The sequence below is a fragment of the Seriola lalandi genome, unplaced genomic scaffold (assembly GCF_002814215.2).
Source record: "Seriola lalandi dorsalis isolate HSWRI2012SDOR001 ecotype SW California unplaced genomic scaffold, Sedor1 jcf7180002054879, whole genome shotgun sequence".
NCBI lineage: Eukaryota > Metazoa > Chordata > Actinopteri > Carangiformes > Carangidae > Seriola > Seriola lalandi.
In genome coordinates, this window is record NW_019525432.1 from 277627 (window position 1) to 298660 (window position 21034).

General features: G+C 40.4%; 1 protein-coding gene across 2 annotated transcripts in view; it reads right to left on the reverse strand.

Annotated features, from left to right (window-relative positions):
- The window catches only part of slc66a2 (solute carrier family 66 member 2), a 29889-nt gene extending 10813 nt beyond the window's left edge, over positions 1–19076 (reverse strand). Inside the window, exons 1-4 of one of the 2 annotated variants that reach the window (XM_023428569.2) lie at positions 18268–19076; positions 17420–17553; positions 14232–14282; positions 4487–4703 (exon numbers count right to left, since the gene is read on the reverse strand). In XM_023428569.2, the coding sequence (XP_023284337.1) occupies positions 4487–4703; positions 14232–14282; positions 17420–17553; positions 18268–18470 (605 nt within the window). In that variant the 5' untranslated portion in view covers positions 18471–19076. The remainder of the gene's footprint in view (positions 1–4486; positions 4704–14231; positions 14283–17419; positions 17554–18267) is intronic. The other variant, XM_023428570.2, reaches the window with a different exon arrangement.
- Positions 19077–21034: the final 1958 nt, after the last annotated feature.

The following is a 21034-nucleotide window of genomic DNA, read 5'->3' on the forward strand; positions in this document are numbered from 1 at the left end:
ACGGATGCCAAATTCCTTCAACAACATCCTCATGGGACAAAACAAGACTCATCACCCTCTCTCTGAACTCCTTCCATATTTCATTATTAAAAACTGCTTTGCTGCTTCCTGTCGACAGTGTGTCACGGTGCGGTTCTGGTGTGTATACAAACGGACGACATCCAACAAGATTCATTCTACTGGCAACGCTCACCCTGCTCCGACTCTATCCCCTGGGTAAATAAGGTGTTGAAGCTTCCTGCTGCGAACCTCAACATTGAAGCACTGGGAAGCAGTCTAACACCTAAAATGTTACTGTAGTCGGAGTGTGGGCACACTGGCTGGACCATTAATTAGGAGGAAGTCAGAGTGATGTTTTTCCACACTGATGTGCTGCGTGAGACCTGATGTGTTATTTTTTTTCTGTTGTTCCAGGCACGTACAGGAAAGGGCACTCTGCTTTACCTCTCCTGTCTGTTTGTTTTTGTCCCTGCAAAATGAATGTGTGCACTTATTCATTCACACTTGCGCACATTCATTCATTCTCTCACTTCTGCATAACTAAAAGTAGCCTCGGCTCAAAAACGCAGCGATCGCAGCCCTGCACCCAAGATCTAACCTTAAAAAATGCACTTTGAAAGCAAAACAGCCTCACTTTACAGGATTTGGCTTCCTATCCCTGCAAGCACGCAAGCACGCACGCACGCACGCACGCACACGCACACACACACACACACACACAGAGATACCTTGAACGGAGTGCTGAGGTAAAGTAACCTAGCAACTGCTTGCCACATTCAACAGGTTGTGCACAGAGGGAGGATACAAACAATAAACAGAAGTGGAAATGACAATGTCCTCTGCCTTCTATGGAGGCTTTATCTGAACCACAGTCACCACATGATCTGCACTGGCTCTGATGGCTGGAAGAATATCACAAAAGAACTGACAAGAAACAGGACTGACGTGAAGTTTCATGTTTCATACTGGCTGGGTATTACAATAACGCAGACTTAAATAATTACAAAAGAATGAGTGTGACTGTACTTTGCTGCATGCTGGGCACAAAAACCTCATATATTTCAATAACTTGTAAGTCTAAGCATCTAAAACTTAGCAATACAGTAATTCTGGAAAACACATGAAAGCACATTTTCACCACTGTAATAAATACAGAATATTGCAACATTTTGACAGGAAAGAAATTTATTTTCATTCCCTTTTTTCTTATTAACATGCCGACATTTGAAATTACAACCATTGATGATGACATCATTAGCAATTATGTTGCAGAGCTCGTCACCAAGGTGATGTTATTAAACACAGACAAATGCCCGCAAGCACATGTTGCATATATTGAATTGTCTGTACGCTCTGTGGCAGTGAGCTGATACGAGGCCGTACTCTCTGTAAGGACAGTGTGTTGTGTTTAAGCTTGTTTACGGTTTGTAGTTAGAATCCTTATGTTTTTCTGAAATCAAGTCTGTTGTACCCATTCAAATTATATTCAGTTAAGTAATTCCCTCTCAATATAGTTGTTTTTATTGTTCGTAGCAGAGTCCACTATTCCTTTGCTGGATTCAGACTGCTTACCTCAGCACGGGGGATTCAAAGGAAAAGAATCTGATGCATGAATCTTTACTGTTCACTCTCTTTACACCGTGTCAGAGCTGTATTAAGTGGCTGCTAATGCAAACTGAACATTGACCGACTTCTTTATTGAAACATAGTTTGTTTGGCTGCACTGTAAACAGAACAGGCTTCTTCTGTTGTATTTCTGACAAATTGGCTGCTAAAGGAGTTACAACAGAAACAAGGGGCGTCTCCAGCCATCTTTTAGGAAAGAATTACATAAGTCATTTTGGCTCCTTGCATCAGGAGTTTTGCACACTGAAACTTTGTTGTGAGAGCTGAGCCAAAGCAACTGTGAAATACTATAAATTATTTCAGAAATAATCAACATAGAAAACACTGAACATCATAAAAACAACTACTGACAATACGCCTTTAATTTCTGCATGAGTCGCATCGTTTAGCCGTACATTTTATTCCAATAGATAATTGGATAAATACTCCGCTACTCCCCATGTAGTCCATTATATAGTGGATTTGCCATTTTGTAGTGCTACCTGAATGCATAGTGAGAATTATTATACCTTATGCAGTGGACTCATAGTATCCAACAATGCATCCTGAAAAGTAGTGTACAACTGATGGACACCAACCAGAGTGATTTTGGACACAATCCATGTGATACTTCCTGCTGCTGCGGGGTCTGACAACAGAAAAAATTGTTGGCCTATTTCTGAAACATCAACGGTAATCATTAGGTTTCGTTGTTGGGCTTTCAGAGTAAAAGCGAAAGTACTTTTTCTGGTGGCCTCAACCATCATACAAGGAAAAATCCATCATGGAAGTGGCACACACACCAAATAGGACAAGAAAAGCACTGCAGCCAGTGTAAGAGAGGTAAAGAGGTGAATTCCTTCTATAAGCACATCCTGTAGACGGCTTCATGCACAATGCGGGCGGTAGGAAAAAAAAGTGTCGGGTGGATAGGAGACACCAAAAAAATAAATAAATAAAAAAATAAACAAGGCATGGGACAGAGAGGGTATGGAAAGGCCCAGTGTGGGAGCTGTCATGGCCGTTTAAGTGGACAGGCAGCCCTGCTGGAGCTCTGTTATCTGCCTGCTGCAGAAAGCCAACCAGCAGAGAGGGGGGGGGGGGCACGCACTGCTCTGAGGCAGGACACACACTGCGAGAAAGCTTTTTATCAGGCTGTGTGGTCTGTGGACAATCTCAAACTCACACGTCTTTTAATAAATACATTATCAGTTTAATCTTGTCAATTACTTTTTTTACAACACATTTCTCTTAATCATATTTCTTTTAAGCTGAATCTATTTTTAATAATACAAAATGCTGTCGGGTTCTTTTTTTAAATGTATTTATGTCTCACTGGTACGATACTACTAAAACTGTGTACACTATTGAAGCAGTTTACTTTACTGGCCAAAGCTCGGAAAACTACCAGCATTGATTTTGAAACTGTGTACGCTTTCAAAAATCAATTTTACTTCAAAGCCTCTAATTACAGCCTGAGACTTGATGCAAATCAACATTAATGAGCCAAAATGATACATTAGCAATAGATACAGCAAGACAGAAACCTCATTACCATATTGATTTTCAGAAACTTCAGAGGGACAATTGTCATGTTAGCATAATAAATAGATGTCAGGAGCCCTGTCCTTACTTCCCGCTCAACAGGTGCCATAATAATACTTAATAAGCACGTGTCAGTGCTAATGATCATATGAGAGACAATATAATCTGGAGACATTACTCACAAGTGTGTGCATCAGTACAACACACCCTCAGAGCTGCCTGTGATGGAAGTTGCGCTCATAAATAAAGCCGCACTCATCAGCATGAAGACGTTATCATTAATCACGGATACAACAAGCTTTGCTTTGATTTCCATCTGAATGACTCTTGGTAAATTATACTCATGGCCTAAATATTTGAGAAAAACAGGGGCAGTAAATAACCTCTCGGCATTCTTGGAAAGAAAACAGAATCCCACACACTGTCTATCACTTGTATTCTACGTACTAAGTCACGACCAAACTTTTTTTTGAAATGGCGACCGGGCTGTCTGTGACAAGAAATGTAGTAAAGTCTATGGTTGTCAATCCAAACTGTCGGTCCTGGATCTCACTGTGAGACAAGTCAACTGACAGCTGATTTGGAGTTGACACCAAAATTCCGGCAGTGTCAGACTTAGGATCCAATTCTGACAGCAACGGCATTAAACGTTTACAAGACTTGCCGAATGCACATGTTAGAGTATATGAAACACCGACGTGCTGATGTAAACAGGAAGCATGATGTCGACTCTGTGACTGAGGAACAGCAAGGGCAGTTGTAGCATGTTTGTAATTCGTTATCCATGTTGCTTTGACTACTGGTAGACGTGACTGATAAGACCCAGACCAAGAGAGTGAAAGTGGGTGTCTGTGTCATCGTTTCCGCCCATCCAGACTACAACGCAACCCTGGAATTTTTCCAAACATTTTTTCCCCCCATTTCCAGAAGTCTCAGTTTTAGAGGCTAAAAAACTCAGTAGGGTGGATGCCAGGTGTAAACATAGCAAAAGTGATGCATTTTAAAACTAAAACGTTAGTGTGGATGTAGCCTAAGGAATCGATAATCCACTGTGACTGAGCTTTGAGCTCATGTGAAGGAAAACATCTAAGAGTTAAGTGCTACTTTGTTCTGCCATATCTCAATGCCTTTATAACTTGTTTAATATGAGAGTAAAACAAAGCATCCTGGAAGTTCAGTTTCCTACAGTGTGTAATGTGTAACTTCAAAATGAATATCACTCTCCAAACCCTGACCCATGGCTTTTCTATCTGTTTCTATTGTGCCCCCTAAATTTTTGTATTGTATTCATGTATGAGAACATAACAAGCTGGGATGTTTAGTATTAAATCCATACCTCATGCCCTCAGTGGATTTGTTCTGATAATTGCAGTAGAGCTGCGGTGTGCCCAGCATTGCTTCAGCGAAGACAGCCAGGAAGCCCAGAGTCTCCACGAACAGCGCAGAGTCCAGGAGGAGGTAGGTGATGTAGGCCGCCACCAGCGTGAAGGCCACCACACACTGCAAGTAGTCCACGAAGTGACTCCATGACCAGAAGTAGCTCCAGTCAAAGTCTACAGGTGCACAACATGGAGAAACCAGAAATAAGTCCACAGAAATGAATACTTTTAACAACTAGCCACTCAAGGGATTACAGATGAGCATTTAACCAGCTGGTCAGTATCGGTTCAGTAACGGAAACATTACTTGATGTGCTCTGTTCCTGTAAAAATAAAGGCAGTAAAGCAAAGTAATTGTAAGAGAATACAGTAATGTTGCTCATGGTTGGATCAAAGGACTTTTCCAGACATATCACAGTGGAAGAGTTTCATTCCCAGCAGCCTTGGGAGTCAAGTCAAAAGCTTGTGGTTTCTACAGGACGCAATGTTCACTACTTCCCAAAATACAATTACATCAAATCTTGTTTTCCAGCACTGGAAGAAATAATTATCCACTAACCCCGTCTGTTCTTTCTTTTTCTTTTTTGAGCTGTTATCTAGTTAATAAAAGGACGCAAAAACTCCATTATTGTGAAAATTCACACTTGATCTGCGAGTTTTCACATAACTCCCACAACCCCCTTCTTATATTCAGAAAAAACTATGTCACAGCTACAAATAGGCCATTCACACTGCGCACAATTTGGACTTGCTCTCATTCAGATTCTTGCAAAACAGAAGCTTGTAAATCCAGGGTCTTGAACGAGAGTGAGAAAAAGTGAAGGTGATGAAAAGCCCCCGAGGGAAAGTGACAGTAAGTTGAGGTAATAGTATTTTCCACCCATTAGTAATAGGCTGGGTGGCAATCTGGACACTGATGAATGATTTAAACCCGGTTTTATGCCCTAACACCTCTCATGAGCTCTCTTTCTCCAAGGAAATGATCGGATAAAGATTCTGAGCACAACATCACTGGCTTCCTGTAATAAGCAATAGAGCCAATAATAATCAAACTATGATAATATCTCAAAGCTGCAAAGTGTTGAATGCCTCGGGTTCTGATTTAACTGCGGCTGAAAAAGGGAATGAGCACTATAAGCGATACTAAGAAATCTTTACCTGTAATTTATACGATGCTAAAACATTCAACATATCTTCAGGATACAAGGGATGTGACAATAGCACATGTGTAGCTGCCTGGTTTAATGTGAGAGCAGAGGACATTGGAAGAGTTAATCATGAAAATCTAATTATGGCTAAGAGCGGAAGATGTTGCTGCACCGCTGTATCTTAAATGGGAATTCTACAAGCCTCAAATACAATAGAGACGATTCATTCAGTCACGTTTAAATAAGGCTCAACTCCAGGAAAGGGCCCATACAGCAGATAAAGCAAATAAATAAAGTAAAATAAAAAAAAAATGTTTGGAATGACTTCACCACTAAATACATTGAACAAAGCTGCTGTTCTTCAAGACTTTTTTCATAAGCATTTATGACATTTGAGTTTATGTTTGAATTAAATATTGTTTCATCAGAGAATTAGCAGTGACCGATTCTGACATTTAGATGGTATTTCTAAATGAATATGCATGGCAGGCACGTTTGCGTGCGACGCAACCTGGCTTTGTAATATTGAGCCAATCCAATTGTTCCTTTCTGACAGACAAGTTAAACAAATCCCATAAATGTAACTGAATAAATCTAAAAGAGCAGTTCAAACCAGGTCACAGCAGTCTGTCAACTCACCACCATACACCGAGTTTTGCCATGGCAAAATCTCACAACCATGTAGGATGGTAATGCAACGCAGCATCCTTTATAATTTTAAAAGGTATAAAACCAGTATCATTTCTGTTCTGAGTATAATCAACACAATATCCTTTAAGAGCTGTTATGTGTACTGTAAATCAGTATTTGCAGCCAGATGCCTAGTGTTACTGTGGCTCCACGCTGGCAGCAGTGCCAGAGGACCATGTGTCTGGGCCAGCTAGCACCAGGCTGGTGCCTTGTGATAACAGCCAAACACAGGGGGGGAAGCAATCAAGGGCAAGAGAGCAGCGTTTAGTGCCAACCTTGCTGCTGAAGGCCTTCACAGCTTTACACTAAACACATGCGATACATGTGATGTATGTGTCCAAGTGATGATACGACTGGGCGTGAGCTTAGACTGTAAATGCACACAGTAGTAGCACCTGGCAACAGCTAACATTTGTTAATGCTGGGTTTTTTTTTTGCTAGTCTGGTGGCTACGTAGCCAGCTAACAGTATGTTCCACTTAACTAAGCTGATTTATGTAGTAGAGAATGAGGTATAGAACAGAACAGTGTCACGTGTTAACATCTGACAACACATATTTGTCTGGTGTTAATTAATGCTAATGTGTAAATAAGCACCTGTTAGCTACCCTGTTAGCCGTAACGACTCCGCTGTGTGTCTGATAGCTTGTTTCAGAGTTCTTCTGCGCCCAAATGACAAAACAAAATGTTGCTTACCATTCAGATAATAGTAAAAACACACATTTTGTGCATTTGCAAACAGAATAAAAGTATTGAAAATTACAACTGGCCTCTTGTGGATTGTTAAATTATTAACTCTAAAATGTAGCTGTGCTTTTAGCTGTACTCCATAAAATGTTGGCTTGTTTAAACAAATAACATGTCATAGTTGTGATCTTAGGTTCTGAGATAAATAAAGTGGAGTATTAAATATAATTGGGATGCATTTAGATGAAGTCTGTAAAAAAAAAAAAAAGCAACTTGCTTAAAATACAACTGCATTTTTTAAATGTGGGTACAGAGGAAACCGCTTATCGTGATCACATCTGTCGCAAATTTTTTGACCCACATTAGCGACTGATCACTATAATTGTTTTCTACTGTAATTTCTTCCTACATTTTAATTTACTACACGTCACCTTGAAATGTATTGAGATATGGCTTTTGGTTGTTTTCTTGACGTTCCCCACAGTTTCCAGGGCAGCAGAAGGATTTGTGGCTGGAGAGAGATAATACATGAAATTTCCTCTGTGGTGGAATTAAATTTTTTTTTTTTTTTTTCATCTTGCAACTTAATTTGGTGGCTGGGGAGTCTGCAAGGAAGAAAACATCTTTTCTCCTGAACACCTTTTGCCTTTAACAAAAAAAATAAAAAAAGGCATTGTGAATATGACATGCTGTTCAAGTATATGCAGTCCTTGTCTCAGCCTCATGTTTCAGTAATTACACTCCTTCGTGCCAGCGCTCAACTGTCATCATCTCCTAATCTTGTATGTGCAGATGTTCAAAGACAGCAGCGGGCGCATACACCTCCAATTCTGAGTAATTTTTTTCTGTCAGAACAGTATCTTGTGAGCAGAGCAGTGTGTCACTTCATTTCACACTGACCACGAAGGGGATGCGTATCACAGCACTGTACCTGAGCCATACCCTGCCATACACCATCTCTCACTGAGCCACTTGTATACCCTGCGGCATTCTCCTCCTCACTCTTTAATCTCTGCACTGTGTGGCAACGGCGGTGGCGCTGTGTGGGAACAGACTGGAGCTGCATACAATAGACTCCCTGTGGTGGCCAAACATCTTGCATGCAGCTCAGTTTGAAGACCCACAGAGTCGTGGTACATGTGTAGGAAGACACAGGTCGGAGATGGAGATTTCCAATGCTTGTTTACCAACTGTTCCCAGTCAGCTTCAGTTAGGCCCTGGAAAAGTCTACGGGGGGAGTTTCAATAATGGCTTGCTGTCACTCAAAAGCAGCCGTGGGAGAAGCAGGAACATTACTATGGAAGACAGTTATAATGACCAGGGAATTTGAACCTTGGATTTCAACAGGCTTCATTTTCTGAAATTTGGACTGGGAGCTTTGTCAAAATGATTAATAGGTTTTCACTGCCAAGCCAAAGCACTGCAACGTTTCTGCACTGCCACCTAGACTAAATGCTATGTCTGTTCTATAAAACGGACCCAGGGTAAAAGTGAGGCCTCTACCTCCCCTTAGGGATCAGATAACTGCACCTACGGGATAAGGTGATTTATTCTGAGATGGCAAACCCAATGAAGCCACAGGTACCGACGCCCTGTGGGAGCATGATGACTAATGAGTCGTTACAAGACCGTAGAAATGAATTTAAATCTCTTATACTGCCATGTAGCTCTGTAACATCATTACACCAACATTTATGCGGTACAGGACCACTCAAGCATTGGTGTAGTGCTGCCAGAGCGCACTGGAATGACTCTCCGCCACTTTTTTTCTCCAAGTGAGGAGACAGAATATTCACAGTTCAATAAATCCTCTGAAATTCAAATACATTCCTTTAAGCTCTTGAAAATCCAATCATCCCTAAAGTGTATGCCATGCAAGAGAGCCACTAAAAAGAAATGGATTGGTCAAAGCTATCATAGAGACTTTTAAGGTGTATTGATGGATTCACAGCGTCAACTCATGCATTGAGTAACATGCAAGAAAACATTCAGACAAGTTAGAAGTTGCCAGCAGCTGTCAGTGGCCTCTGAGCGGCTCAGTTAACTAAACCTAAATATTGTTAACTAATAAAGATGATTTTTTACTCCATGTCCTTTGACTTGGACATGGAGTAAAAAAAAAATCTGTAGCCCTGCAGAACAACCAGATGAGATTTCACAGTAAAATGTGGTGTATGTTCTATCGTTACTGTTTCGAGTGACAAGGTGACATTTGTTTTGAGCTTGCTGTCTTTCTTAAGTCGCTGTTTTTTAATGACAAATACAATTCTAACATCCAAGCAACATCCAAGTCTAAAAAGACGGAGGCGGATTTCCACAGCTGCAGAAAAACACAACATTATGGTAGAATAAAATTTTATGAACTGCTCCCATCGATGTGTCCACTCCATTGATGTTTCCCTGTTTCCCAAGTGTACTTGGGAAGTACACTGACTCTCGCAAACCCTTTGAGAGAACTTTTGGGTTTTTCTGTGAGAAATGCCTCAAACAAAAGTTGCAAAGGTTTTCAAGGTTTCACAAAAGTTTTCCTAAAGAATGCAAAAGTTCTGCAAGATCCTGTTAAAGTTGATCCTTTTTATTTTTCTCTAGTTAAAAATATTTTCCTGTGTGTACAATCCTGGGAACCTTAGAGGCGGTGACAGGAATAAATGCTACAATTTCAATTCACAGTTTATTTACGGCTGTAAAATAATCTCAAAACCTGAGATTAATTGAGCGGAAAGTGAATGAGAATGTGGTTTTTAAAGACAGAGCTTGTGCCTCTTGGGAATAAACAGGTAAAGCTACCCGGGAGTCTGAAACCGCAGACGCCCATAAGTTTGCATAAAAAAAAAAAATTCAATCATGGAGCAGAGCCTTGTTTGACGGTTTGCTTGCTCAGACAAATTCATTTTTATGCTGTTGGGAGATTTTGAAAAATCTAATCAGGGTTTTCCTCTTTCAGGCCTCTCAAATAACTAAAAGTAAAGTTTAACCCAAGCCCACATTACACATAGTGAAACTTTCCCTACTGTCACTGCCAAAACTTTTACCTGAAATATTTCATCTTACTTTTTCCCCCCAAACCCTTTTACCTCCACCTGAGCGATCACCAGCATGTCTGATTCTGACACAGCCAAATGATCTGATCTTTTAATCTCCTTAAAGGATTGCAGCAGGCAGTCTTCCATATAAATCACACTGAGCTGCTATTACACCAGGATTTATCCCCTGTCTTGGACCTAAAACTACACATGCTCCAAAAGACTTACTGTGTAGCACAGATGTGGCCATTAGTAGTGACCGTAGGCTATTTACAGCACCACAAACATTGTTGGAGACTATGTACACTCTCAGTTACAGGATGTTATCTAAAGCTGCCAAATTACGAGGTACAATGTCTTTACGTGAAATGCTCACAGCTAGTCATATCTATTATAAATCGTCCTTATTTGGGCATCCTATGAAGTTCTATTAAAAGTAAGCTACATTGTGTTTTTCTTTCTGAGTACAAGCGTCCAGCTGTTTGATAGAAGTGCCTGGTGAGATAATGATTCTGTGCTATGAGAAAAAAAAAAAAGTGACATGATTAAGGCTCAGCGAACATAAAGGGAACAAACTGAACAATCAGAGAAATTTGTCCTGCCGACTTAAAAATACTATGGTGTCCCTGCAGAAAGCCACAATGAAGCTGGTCCACCTGCACACTGACACCAGTTTGATGCTTGATGTTTCTGCACATTGAGGATCTCTATAACTTGCCTTTTCTTCGCAGCATCTCTGATCTTGCATCAATCTAACAGCCCTGAAACCAACCGCAAATGCTCCAGTGAAACTCTGTCTAACCAATCCACAGCCCACAGCTCTGCTTCACCCCCCCCCCCATGTCTTCCCTTCCTCTACCTGGGTGTTTTAATGCTTTCTATCGTGGAGTACAACATGCTCACTCTTGATATTTCCTCTAGCAGATCAATGAGCAGGCGCACACCAGCAAAGCTACGATCAAAGAACATGACTTTCTGTCAGTTGTAATGACTCTTGGCAGAGCTCACTGATCGATGACCATCCGGAGCCAGTTTCAACATGTGGGCAAACCGAGCCGGCAGCACCACATCTGGGCACTGGAGACAAGCAAATACCCTGCTCCTCCTCTGGTGCCTCTGAACCACAGAAAGCCACAACATTGGTGAAACCTGCTAACGCTTTTTCTGTTCTTATCTAATTGAAAACATCCAACAAAAGACTACAAGATAGCTCTTCCATACCAGTTTGCGTTAACTAGTCCCAAGAGGAGAATTTTTTATTATTATAACACACTCAGCCCAGTGTACTGTGCCTTTTGACATCATGCAAATATTTGTTTTCTACTGCCCTCTAGTGTCCATACCAGGAACAACAGCCTTTTCTTCAGTAATGTTGTTTCCCAAATCCATAATGCATACATATGGTATACAGTGTCCACTATATACTGAGCTTTTGACTGTTTTAGTTTTTGGAATATAAAAAATAAATATATTTTACAGTTTTATACAAACAGGAAATAACAACACATGCATCATCAGAAACCAAACTTCAGAATGCCACTGTCACTGACATTTAACAAAGAAAAAAGAAAAGATTTCAGCTGTGAGTACTCCCTTGGTGAATTATAGTATTATGGTGCAGAAGTCAATAGCAAACCTAAAAATACACAACCATTATGTTTTTAGTAAACATAGTGACATACAAAATCCAAAGCTGCTTCGATATAATAAGTATGAAGTCAAGAATTGGGGCACAGCTTAAGAATTTCAGGTCAGATTTCTTTTTCATTCAAATCATGTGAAGCTTTGCCTTTGTAAAACTGGAGAAGTTAAGCCTGGTATGTAGTGTAGCTGAGCCTCTTAAAGCAAGTTTCTCTACAGGATCAAACGTGACTGCTGCACTACAAGCCGCCTCTCAACGTGCATTTTTTCACTGGAGACATTGTGATTTGTCACAGCAGGAAAACCACCGATGTAAATAATACAAAAATAAAGATGGCTGAATTCCATTTAGCTGCTTCAGGGTCCTGGCATTGTGCACGCTGCCTCACTGGGACATTAAAAGAACGGAGCCACGGTTAATGGTATCAGTAACAGTATGTGCTTTTCCTACTGTCACGAGTGCTGTGAAAAAAGGCCTGTGAGCAGCTGACGGAGAACACGGGTTGTGATGTCACTGACTGGCCGTGGACCACTGAAGTGCAACATTAACAGCCTGAACCCAAAGTGAGCAGCACAGCAGATTTCTGCCCTATGGTAACTAAATATTAAGTTGACCAAAGACCAAAACAGTGTACTGTCTTACTTCCTTACCTGTTCCTTCTGAAGATGTAAATCTTTAAAAACAGGTCACACACATAGTTTCAGTGATCAACATCCCAAAACAGCTGGAAACTATAGTTTTTATCAAAGGTTACTCAGACAGCAATAAATAGTGAATATGTTGGGGACTATTTTCAGCTGCAGATTAATATGCATTATGTGCTCTAGTGAGTGCTCACAGCAGCAGGATGGTGTATTTGGAATTAAATTAAACTAGAGTTCCTAAGTTTATGGTAATGAAGGAACATGGGAATCAGCGTAACAGTGTGATCCACTGATGTGTTTTCAAAAGTTTATGAAAATGACTGCAAACTGAGCTTCAGTGATATTTTGACCGCTTGGCCTTCTCAAGGCAAGTTTTAAGACAACAATGGAGCTCATTAGCGCGGAGGAATAAGATAAACCAGTCTTTGGCATCACAGGCAAAACAATTCATTGTTCATTTGGATCTTTTCATGGGATTTGTTGACAATAAAAAAAGAATATAGAATATCACAAACCTTATTTCTAAATCAGACACCAGCAGGTTTCATGTTTAAAGTTCAATATCCTCTCAAGAAAGATAAACTGATCATTTCAACAAGCTCACACTATTGGTGGAGAAAAGACAAAATCTGCCTTAAAGTACAGATAGAGACACAAAGACTAATAACTGCAGTTTCTCTGCACATCCCAGACCACAGATTTCTTGACTTATAAATTGTAAAAGAGGTATTACGGTGAAACCAAGTGTAGTTCAAAGAACATTTAAAAAGCCAGTTAAAAGGCAACACTGATTAAAAGCCACTAGCAAAAATCAGGCATTACATTACATTACATTCATATTTCAGGGCATGATAAGATAAGCATGCATTAATTTAAGGGTCATTAAACATACATAAAAACACATTTGGTTTGAGAGCTTATATCAAAAACAATTGTTGCATATCACACTGTAAAAACATAAACAGAAAGTTAGAAAAATTTGAATTAGAAGATGTCAGTAAGTGCTTTGAAACTGTACTATCACAGATTAGTCCACTGTAAATCATTGATTACTAAAGACTAGAATGAGTGAGTTCAGAACACATGAGCTGTTGATTTCTTCCTGGACTGTCATTTCATAGAAATGGCAGGTTTAAAGGGGCTATTTGTAAGTTTTCTCTGCTGCCAAACGTGGTTTCTTTCAGGGAGTGGTTGGAGTTAATTGTCACTTGACAAGAGCTTCACCAATCGTCTTTATAATACAAGAAATTATGATACGCCCTCTGAGCACCACTACGTCTTCAGGGAAGACTGGAGGCCACAGTGAGTTGCTATCGGAAAGTGACAAGACGGGTCGAGGCTAGCTGGTTAGCATGCTAATTTCAGCAGAAGACGTGATAGAGACAAGAGTTAACATTGGCGTTGCTTTCCACTTCTAGAGACAGCTCTTGGTGAGTAAAGGAATGAAGTTTGATGCTGAGCGTTTCTTCTAGACTGGTGAGTAAACAGCTGTTAATGCTAACGCTAGCTATATGGCAATAACTTACAAATAGCTCCTTCAAGCACAAATAACATGCAAAATCAAATCCACACAGGTTTTTCAGTGAAAATGTATCCGTCACTTGTACTGAGGGTGTGTAGGGTAACATGCACTGAAAGCATCACAGCAGTGGCTACAATGGTCGGACAGTGAATGTGGACAAAACAGCACGACAACATGTTTCATCTAAACATGTTGTAAATGTTGTTAGTCATCGTCAGTTAGTGTCGGCTGGACTGTGGGGGGACAGCCAAGCCGGGTCGCCATGCATGAGACACAGAGATGGAGGGGGACAGGCAGATGAACTACAACTGATGTTTCATGGCAGACACATTAAGTTCTGTACATACCCAGAAAGAGCCTCTTAGGGATTCTGACCTCCTCGTCCTTACTGTCTGTTGCTACAGACAAAAAAATAAATAAAAGGACAAAAAAAAAAAACATGGAAGAGAGGGAAAGAAAGAAAGAGCTTGGTTTTCTTCATTTTTTCAGCAAAGCCAGAGCTGACCCCTGATCAGTTACTGAATGTGGGCATGACTTTGTAATACTCTGTGACATTTGCTCAGACATTTCAAGTCATCATGAGTAATTGGTGACACTGCAAAACTGCTGATTTCCTGATTAGTTACATCACTGATTATAGAGCATTTGGCATAAAAGATCATAAAAGGGCAGCAGTTCCCAATGGCAGAGTTTTTGCAAGCATCCTGCTATCCTTGCTATTAGCCATGTGGCCCAACATGAACACCAGATTTTTTTCAAGAGATTTCTTTGTGTTTTTTTTTTTCCTGTGCCATTCTTAAATGGTCCGAAAGGGCGGGGCTCAGTTGGAACAAGGTGATGTCCCATGCTTCAGTGCACCAATCAGAATTCAGGATGTTTGCTTCCATCTGCCAGTCGAGGCAGACGGCCGCCCGTCATGAGCCGGATTCTCTTCAAAGTTTCTCCCTGATAAAAGGGAGTTTTTCTTTGCTACTGTGGCCAAGTGCTCCCCGAAGGGGAACTGTTGGATCTCTGTAAATAATAATATGAAGAGTATCGTCTAGACCTGCTCTACATGAAAAGTGTCCTGAGATAACTTTGGTTATGATTCAGTGCTGCATAAATAAAAACTGAACTGCACTGAATTGAACTGAATTTTTCCAGGCCACTGTCAATCAAACCACTCCCCACACAGTCCTGATGAAGCAGATGTGCTTCAGTTTTCATAGTTAACTCATACTAAATATTACAGTAGGATTTTATTCTTTAAACTTTAACTCAGCTTATTTAATCATGAACATTTAATGCCATCAAGACAAACTTGATTTGAGCTTTCACAAGCTTGGAAATACCCGTATTCACTTCTGCTGGTCAGTGTTTCCCCTACATTGGCTGCTTTGCTGCACGTACTCTCAGGACTATAGTTCCCCTGCCATCAGCAGCAGAGCTGCTATCATCCACTTCACTGTAGCCAGATTGTGTACTTTTGAAAACCGGGGATATATTTGGCCTGACCTTCAGACAGTTTGGGGTTGACATCTGTCCATTTTTGGTTTTAGAGGGATTTATAACACTTGTTGAAAAGCTTTGATTGCACTTAATAACGAGTTCTCAACCTGTCTCTCCTCTGCTCTGTGTGTGTGGAGGTCAAACAGAAAGCAGAGGAGAGAAGCGCAGAGACTCACACTGAGCTGAAATGGAACAAGAGCACATAAATTAGGTAATTTACATAAATAAAATATTCTGTTTTTTTCCCCCCTTTGGTTTCTTGGGGGGGGCGGGCTGCATTCCAAGGCAACAGTAGGGGAAACACCAGCTGGCAACATGACAGTGACTTCACGAAGTTACTGCTCTCAGCCAAGAAATTATCCTGAACACAACCCCACATAAAACTAAAACTTAACATTTTACACTTCAGTTTTCCGGGGATTAAACAAACAAGATTATAACATGTTAGTGAGCTTTAGAAGTGCAGGTGGGTGGGTTCTGTTACCTGCAGACAGAGCCAGGATAGCTGTTTACCTCTAATTTCAGTCTAAGCTGAGCTAATCAGCTAATATTGCTGCATATTTTCAGACAGACATGAGACGTTCTCATGTAAAGAAAGCACCTCAGCTGCATGTTAGTTCATTCAACCATCTGTAACATTTGAAAACAAATGTTTGTTTTTATTTGCTGCACTTGTGTCGTAACTCACAATGTCTCAATATGGCTAAATGACCTAAGGTGCCATGTTTTCCTCTTTGAATGGAGAAACTGTATTTTGTGCTTTCTGTCCTTGTTTAGTTTCTGTGATTCCAGAGTTCCCCTTCGATTCCATTTTGCAATCTGACACTGAGTCTCTAGATATTTATCACTCATTTCTACTGTATCCTGCCCTTCCCTGTCTTCAGACGGCTCAACATCCCGTCCTGGAGTTATACAGTATGTATGATGGAAAACCCCAGCTCTGATTACAACATGTGACACAGCCTTAAAACGCATGACTTATAAAACAACTGACGGCTGTTCCCTATACACTTGTGCACATAAGGATGTAAGTTGAACAAATAGCATCTTGTGTTTCAGCATGCAGGTTACTGAATAACTCTACAAGACTGAGAAAGTAGATTACATTAGGCAGCAGTGGCAGTGGGTTTTGAACTGCAGACATTTTGGACAATTTTCTTAAGGGCGCATAAGAGTCAGACAGATTTGGATCCATTATTAATATCTAATCTGTAATGCAAGTATTAGTATTAAGAGAATTGTAAAAAAAAAAAAAAAAAAAGAAGAAAAAAGTTCTCTGTCTAAAACGAAAACTATTTTTATCTTACTAAATGTACTCTGAGATATTTCACAGTCAATAAATTAAGTATCTATCACCTTATTAGACAGGTACCTGCCTACTAATTAAAATTTGGAAATGGCAAGAAAAAATGTTGGGTAAGATGGATATGATCATTTTAAATAACTAAATACCAGTTCATTTAACAGTTATGTATATTAAATATGTGTTAAAACAACAGTTAAACCTTTGTAGTTTGTGTTTTGCATTGAGGTGCAATATGATACCAAAGTTATTTGTTTGTTTTGAATGACCTGCATTAACAAACACGTCCCGCACACCATTCTGCAGCCACCAATCTCCAGTGTAGTTAAATGGCAACACTTTTCACTTGTGATTATAGTTGCAGCACCTGTGCAAGTGTTGAAACTGGATTATTCAAACGTGACCAATTTAAGGAGTGGCCCTGTGGATCACTGGGCAGGTAAGGTGACCTGTGAACAGCATGCTCACACTCTCTAATGCACATCCATTCACACACTCACACATTTCTTTCAACGATCACGCATGCACCTGCCTACACACACTCACCCTCACTTGCTCTCAGGTATTTTTAAACACAATCATATCTCTATCACACGTTCTCTCTCTCTGTCGCTCATGTACACACCCACACATACTCGCTATTTCACTTCATACTGTAGGATACACTGACCCATTCACTCACACAGTGCAGATGTAACTGAGCTTTATTTGCACTGTAAAGAGGCCCTGCAGAGGATTTCTGACCTATGAAGGAGCGCCTCTTGGTGTTGAGTTCGGTGGCCATGCGGACGTTGGTGCAAAGGTTCAGCATGATAAGCATGGTGGCGATCATGATGATGCTCTGCCACAGCAGCAGCGTCTCGAAGTAGCGGCCAAATCTGAAGGAGAAAAACAAGAAGAATGTGTAAACAATATTTAAGATAACACAGCTGCACTTGCTTCTTTTTCCTGTTTTCTTACAGTATCTGTGGCGGTACTCAGCCGCAGTGTGTGCAAGCTGTCTTTTTATTTATAACTTAAGAAGATATAGCAAATATCACTTTGTTTACCCTCGCCAGGATTATCTCAGTAGGGTCCCTGTGGCCAATATGGGCCCCCACAGTGTTTCACCCACCAGCTGCCTGAGCAATTACATTAAGTAAACAACAAATAGTCAGATAGCTGCAGTAGATAGCAGTTTGTTCTTAGGGAATTTACACTTAGGAAGGGTTTTTTCAGGCCCCTGTATTCAGGGAGCCCAGCCCAAGGCCAATGCGCTGTTACATAGCTGGTTAAAACTCAGACATAACTTAATAAATAAGATGCAATCATCTCTTTAGGACTACTCTAATTTGACATACATACTCTTGATCAAATTCTGGTACTATGACAGGTGGCAACAAGAAGTGAAAACCAAATTTGATATCTAAATGCTATACAAGTTGCTAAATGGGTAATTTATATGCTAAATTTAAGAGAATATCTCAATGATTCTTGAAACACATCAAGTCTTGTTCTGCAATGTTTATACTACGGCTGATACCCAGTAGAGCATTTAAGTGGCAACAGAAGTTGGTCTGGCGTTAGAAAACATCCAGGGAGTGATTTGTTACCTGAATAGTATTCGTAGGATGTTAGCTACCAGGAGGACCAGGCACACATAGGTAGAGAACCCCTCTGCATTCTGGGTCCGGCGGATGTCTCTGTACTGGGGGATGTACGGCACCACCCCACCGAACACCATGGCACCAGCAGCGACCCACGACACCAGTTGGTTAAACACGGACACAATTTGGTCAAACAGCTCATCTTCCATGTTCAGTCGCTGCTCACCAGTCCAACACCCGGGAAAAGAAGTTACACAGTGATGTCAGCTGGCAGTAGCTGACTCTGTGGAGACTGTTATACGGTGTTTATCCTCCTCTGGTTTCTTGTAGCGAGTTTGAGAGGGTGAAGAGAGAAACATCCGTGTTTGCTGTGCATACTCCTTTCACGGCTCATGCAGACAAAGCAGCGGCTACTGCCACGCCATCACAAGCAGAGCAGAGCATCAGAGACGATGAGCCGAGGGTTAACGTTACAGTAATCGCTACAAACAACTGAGCTAACAATGACAACATGAATTTGTTAGCTACTGTACCGACAAGCAACACAACAACATCGCTCACTCTCCGGCTGTAGCTGATAAACTGATTCAACACTTCTTCTGTTGATGCTAGCTAGCGCTGTTTGACAGGCTGCACTTTACTCAGAGGAAAAACTCCCAGGGTTCCTGAAACTGTATTAAAAGCTCTTGAAACTGACAGGAAATTTGAATCAAAAACTATATACTAGCGCAGCGTCCTTTTACTACAACTGTTTCATCACTGACTGGCCCATATTCAGTGTTTGATTTTCTTCCTATGGTGTAGCCAGCCCACACTTCCGGAAACGTCATACGTCACGCGCTCCAACCATGGATGGTTCAAACAAAGATCTTCTTCTTCTGCTTCCTCTTCTTCTTATTATTCTTTTGCTTCCTCTTATTCTTCTTCTTCTACCATTGACTTTTTATCGGACTCTCTCTACTGGGAAAATGTAGGCTACTGTGGGTATCTTCAGTAATAATAACAAACTTAAAATAATTATATATAATCAGTTTGGCAAAATTTGTCCATATCCAAATTCATCCATTTTATACCTTTGTGTATAGTATTTGAAAATGAACCCAAACACTACATTAAAACAATTTTTAATTCAAAAAAAAATTATTTTATTTTTGTCATTCCCCCTGGGTGTAGGCTACTGTTGTTTTGTGTGTATTAATGACTTCTTTATTTATATGTGATTATTTTGTCTGTGTTCTATGATATGTCTATTATCAATAAAGATGTTTAAAAAAAGCTGCTTCTTCTTCTATGTGGTTTTACTGTAGTTGGCGCCCTTTGTATTGTTCCTTTTGTTGCACTATACTGTTTCCAAGCCACTCTGATTTTGAAAGTTTAATATTAATATCCACATATTCTCTCCTAACCACTTCCTTCGTTAACTTGCCTGCTTTCTCATTTCCCAGGATTCCTGGGTGTGCTGGTGCCCACATGAACGTTATGTTTTCCCTCACTGGCTAGCATTAAATTAGGCTGATCCTGTTTTAATGCTCGACAGTGCTGACACTGGGTCACTACAGATGATTGTTTCACTTCCTCTGATGTTCACCAAACCCCAGTCTGTACAAAGCTCTATATAGTCACTCTAATTATTATCCTTAAATCTGTAATACTGCTGAACAGCACAGCTGGACAAAATTCAATGTCATTAACTTTCATTTGTTCAGCTATGTTCTTGACTATCCATCCAAAACTTGTCTTTGTATTTCCTTTGTGTCCCCTCAGACTTATCTTGTAGTTGGCCATCGGCCATTTCCTGCAGAGCCAAAGTGATATTTCTCCTGGTGCTGTTTTTTACTGCCCCCAAGCAAATCCTCAGAGCACGACTCTGAATAACATCCAGGTCTGACAGCACAGACTTGGCTCCTGAGCCTGGGGGCAAAATTAACTCCCAAAAAACAATAGCATTCTACTCTCTCTGGATTATTTCCACATAACTTCAGACTCATGCCTTATCTGATTTTCTTTTCTCTGAAGAACATAACTTTAGTTTTTTCCAAAGAGAATTTAAAACTCCATTCTGTTCCCCATCTTTACACTTGATTTATTCCTTTTTATAGTTTGTTAACTTTAAGTTTTACATTGCCTCTCCTCTTCCACAGAGCTCCATCAGCTGCAAACAGAGATGTCTGATGGTAGATTTTCAAATATATCATATATCCTGTCTTATAAAACTTCCTTGGGGCGTACCATTTACTGGAACATGTTTTTCCGAGAGCTCTGACAATTGAAGAAGTTTCCCACAATTCCAATGCAGTGTAGCTTGATCAACAACCCTTCTCTGCAGCCATTGTCTCTTTATTAACCACCATCTAAACACAGAACTGGGTCCATTTTGCTCATGACTCTCTGAAATCCATTATGATATGCAGCCACCAATTAACCATCCGTTCCATCACTTTACAGATATGTGACGTTACAGCAATGGGTTTGTTGTTTCACAAGTCTTCCGATTCGAAGTATAATTGCTTCCTTCCAGCTCATATAGGGATTTTCCTATCCTTGCAAACTTATTGAATAACCACAGCAACTTCTTCAAACTTCTTTAACTTAGCTGTTCAATCATTATATAACATATTGCATCTTTTCTCGGTGCACTCTCCAATAGTAAATGGGATATCTAATTCATTCTCACTACTGTGCTATAGTTTAGTTTTTTCCCTAACACCTCCTCACTCAGCTCAGCCCCTTGTTGATTAATCTGTTCAATAAATACTGTATTGAGGAGAAACTT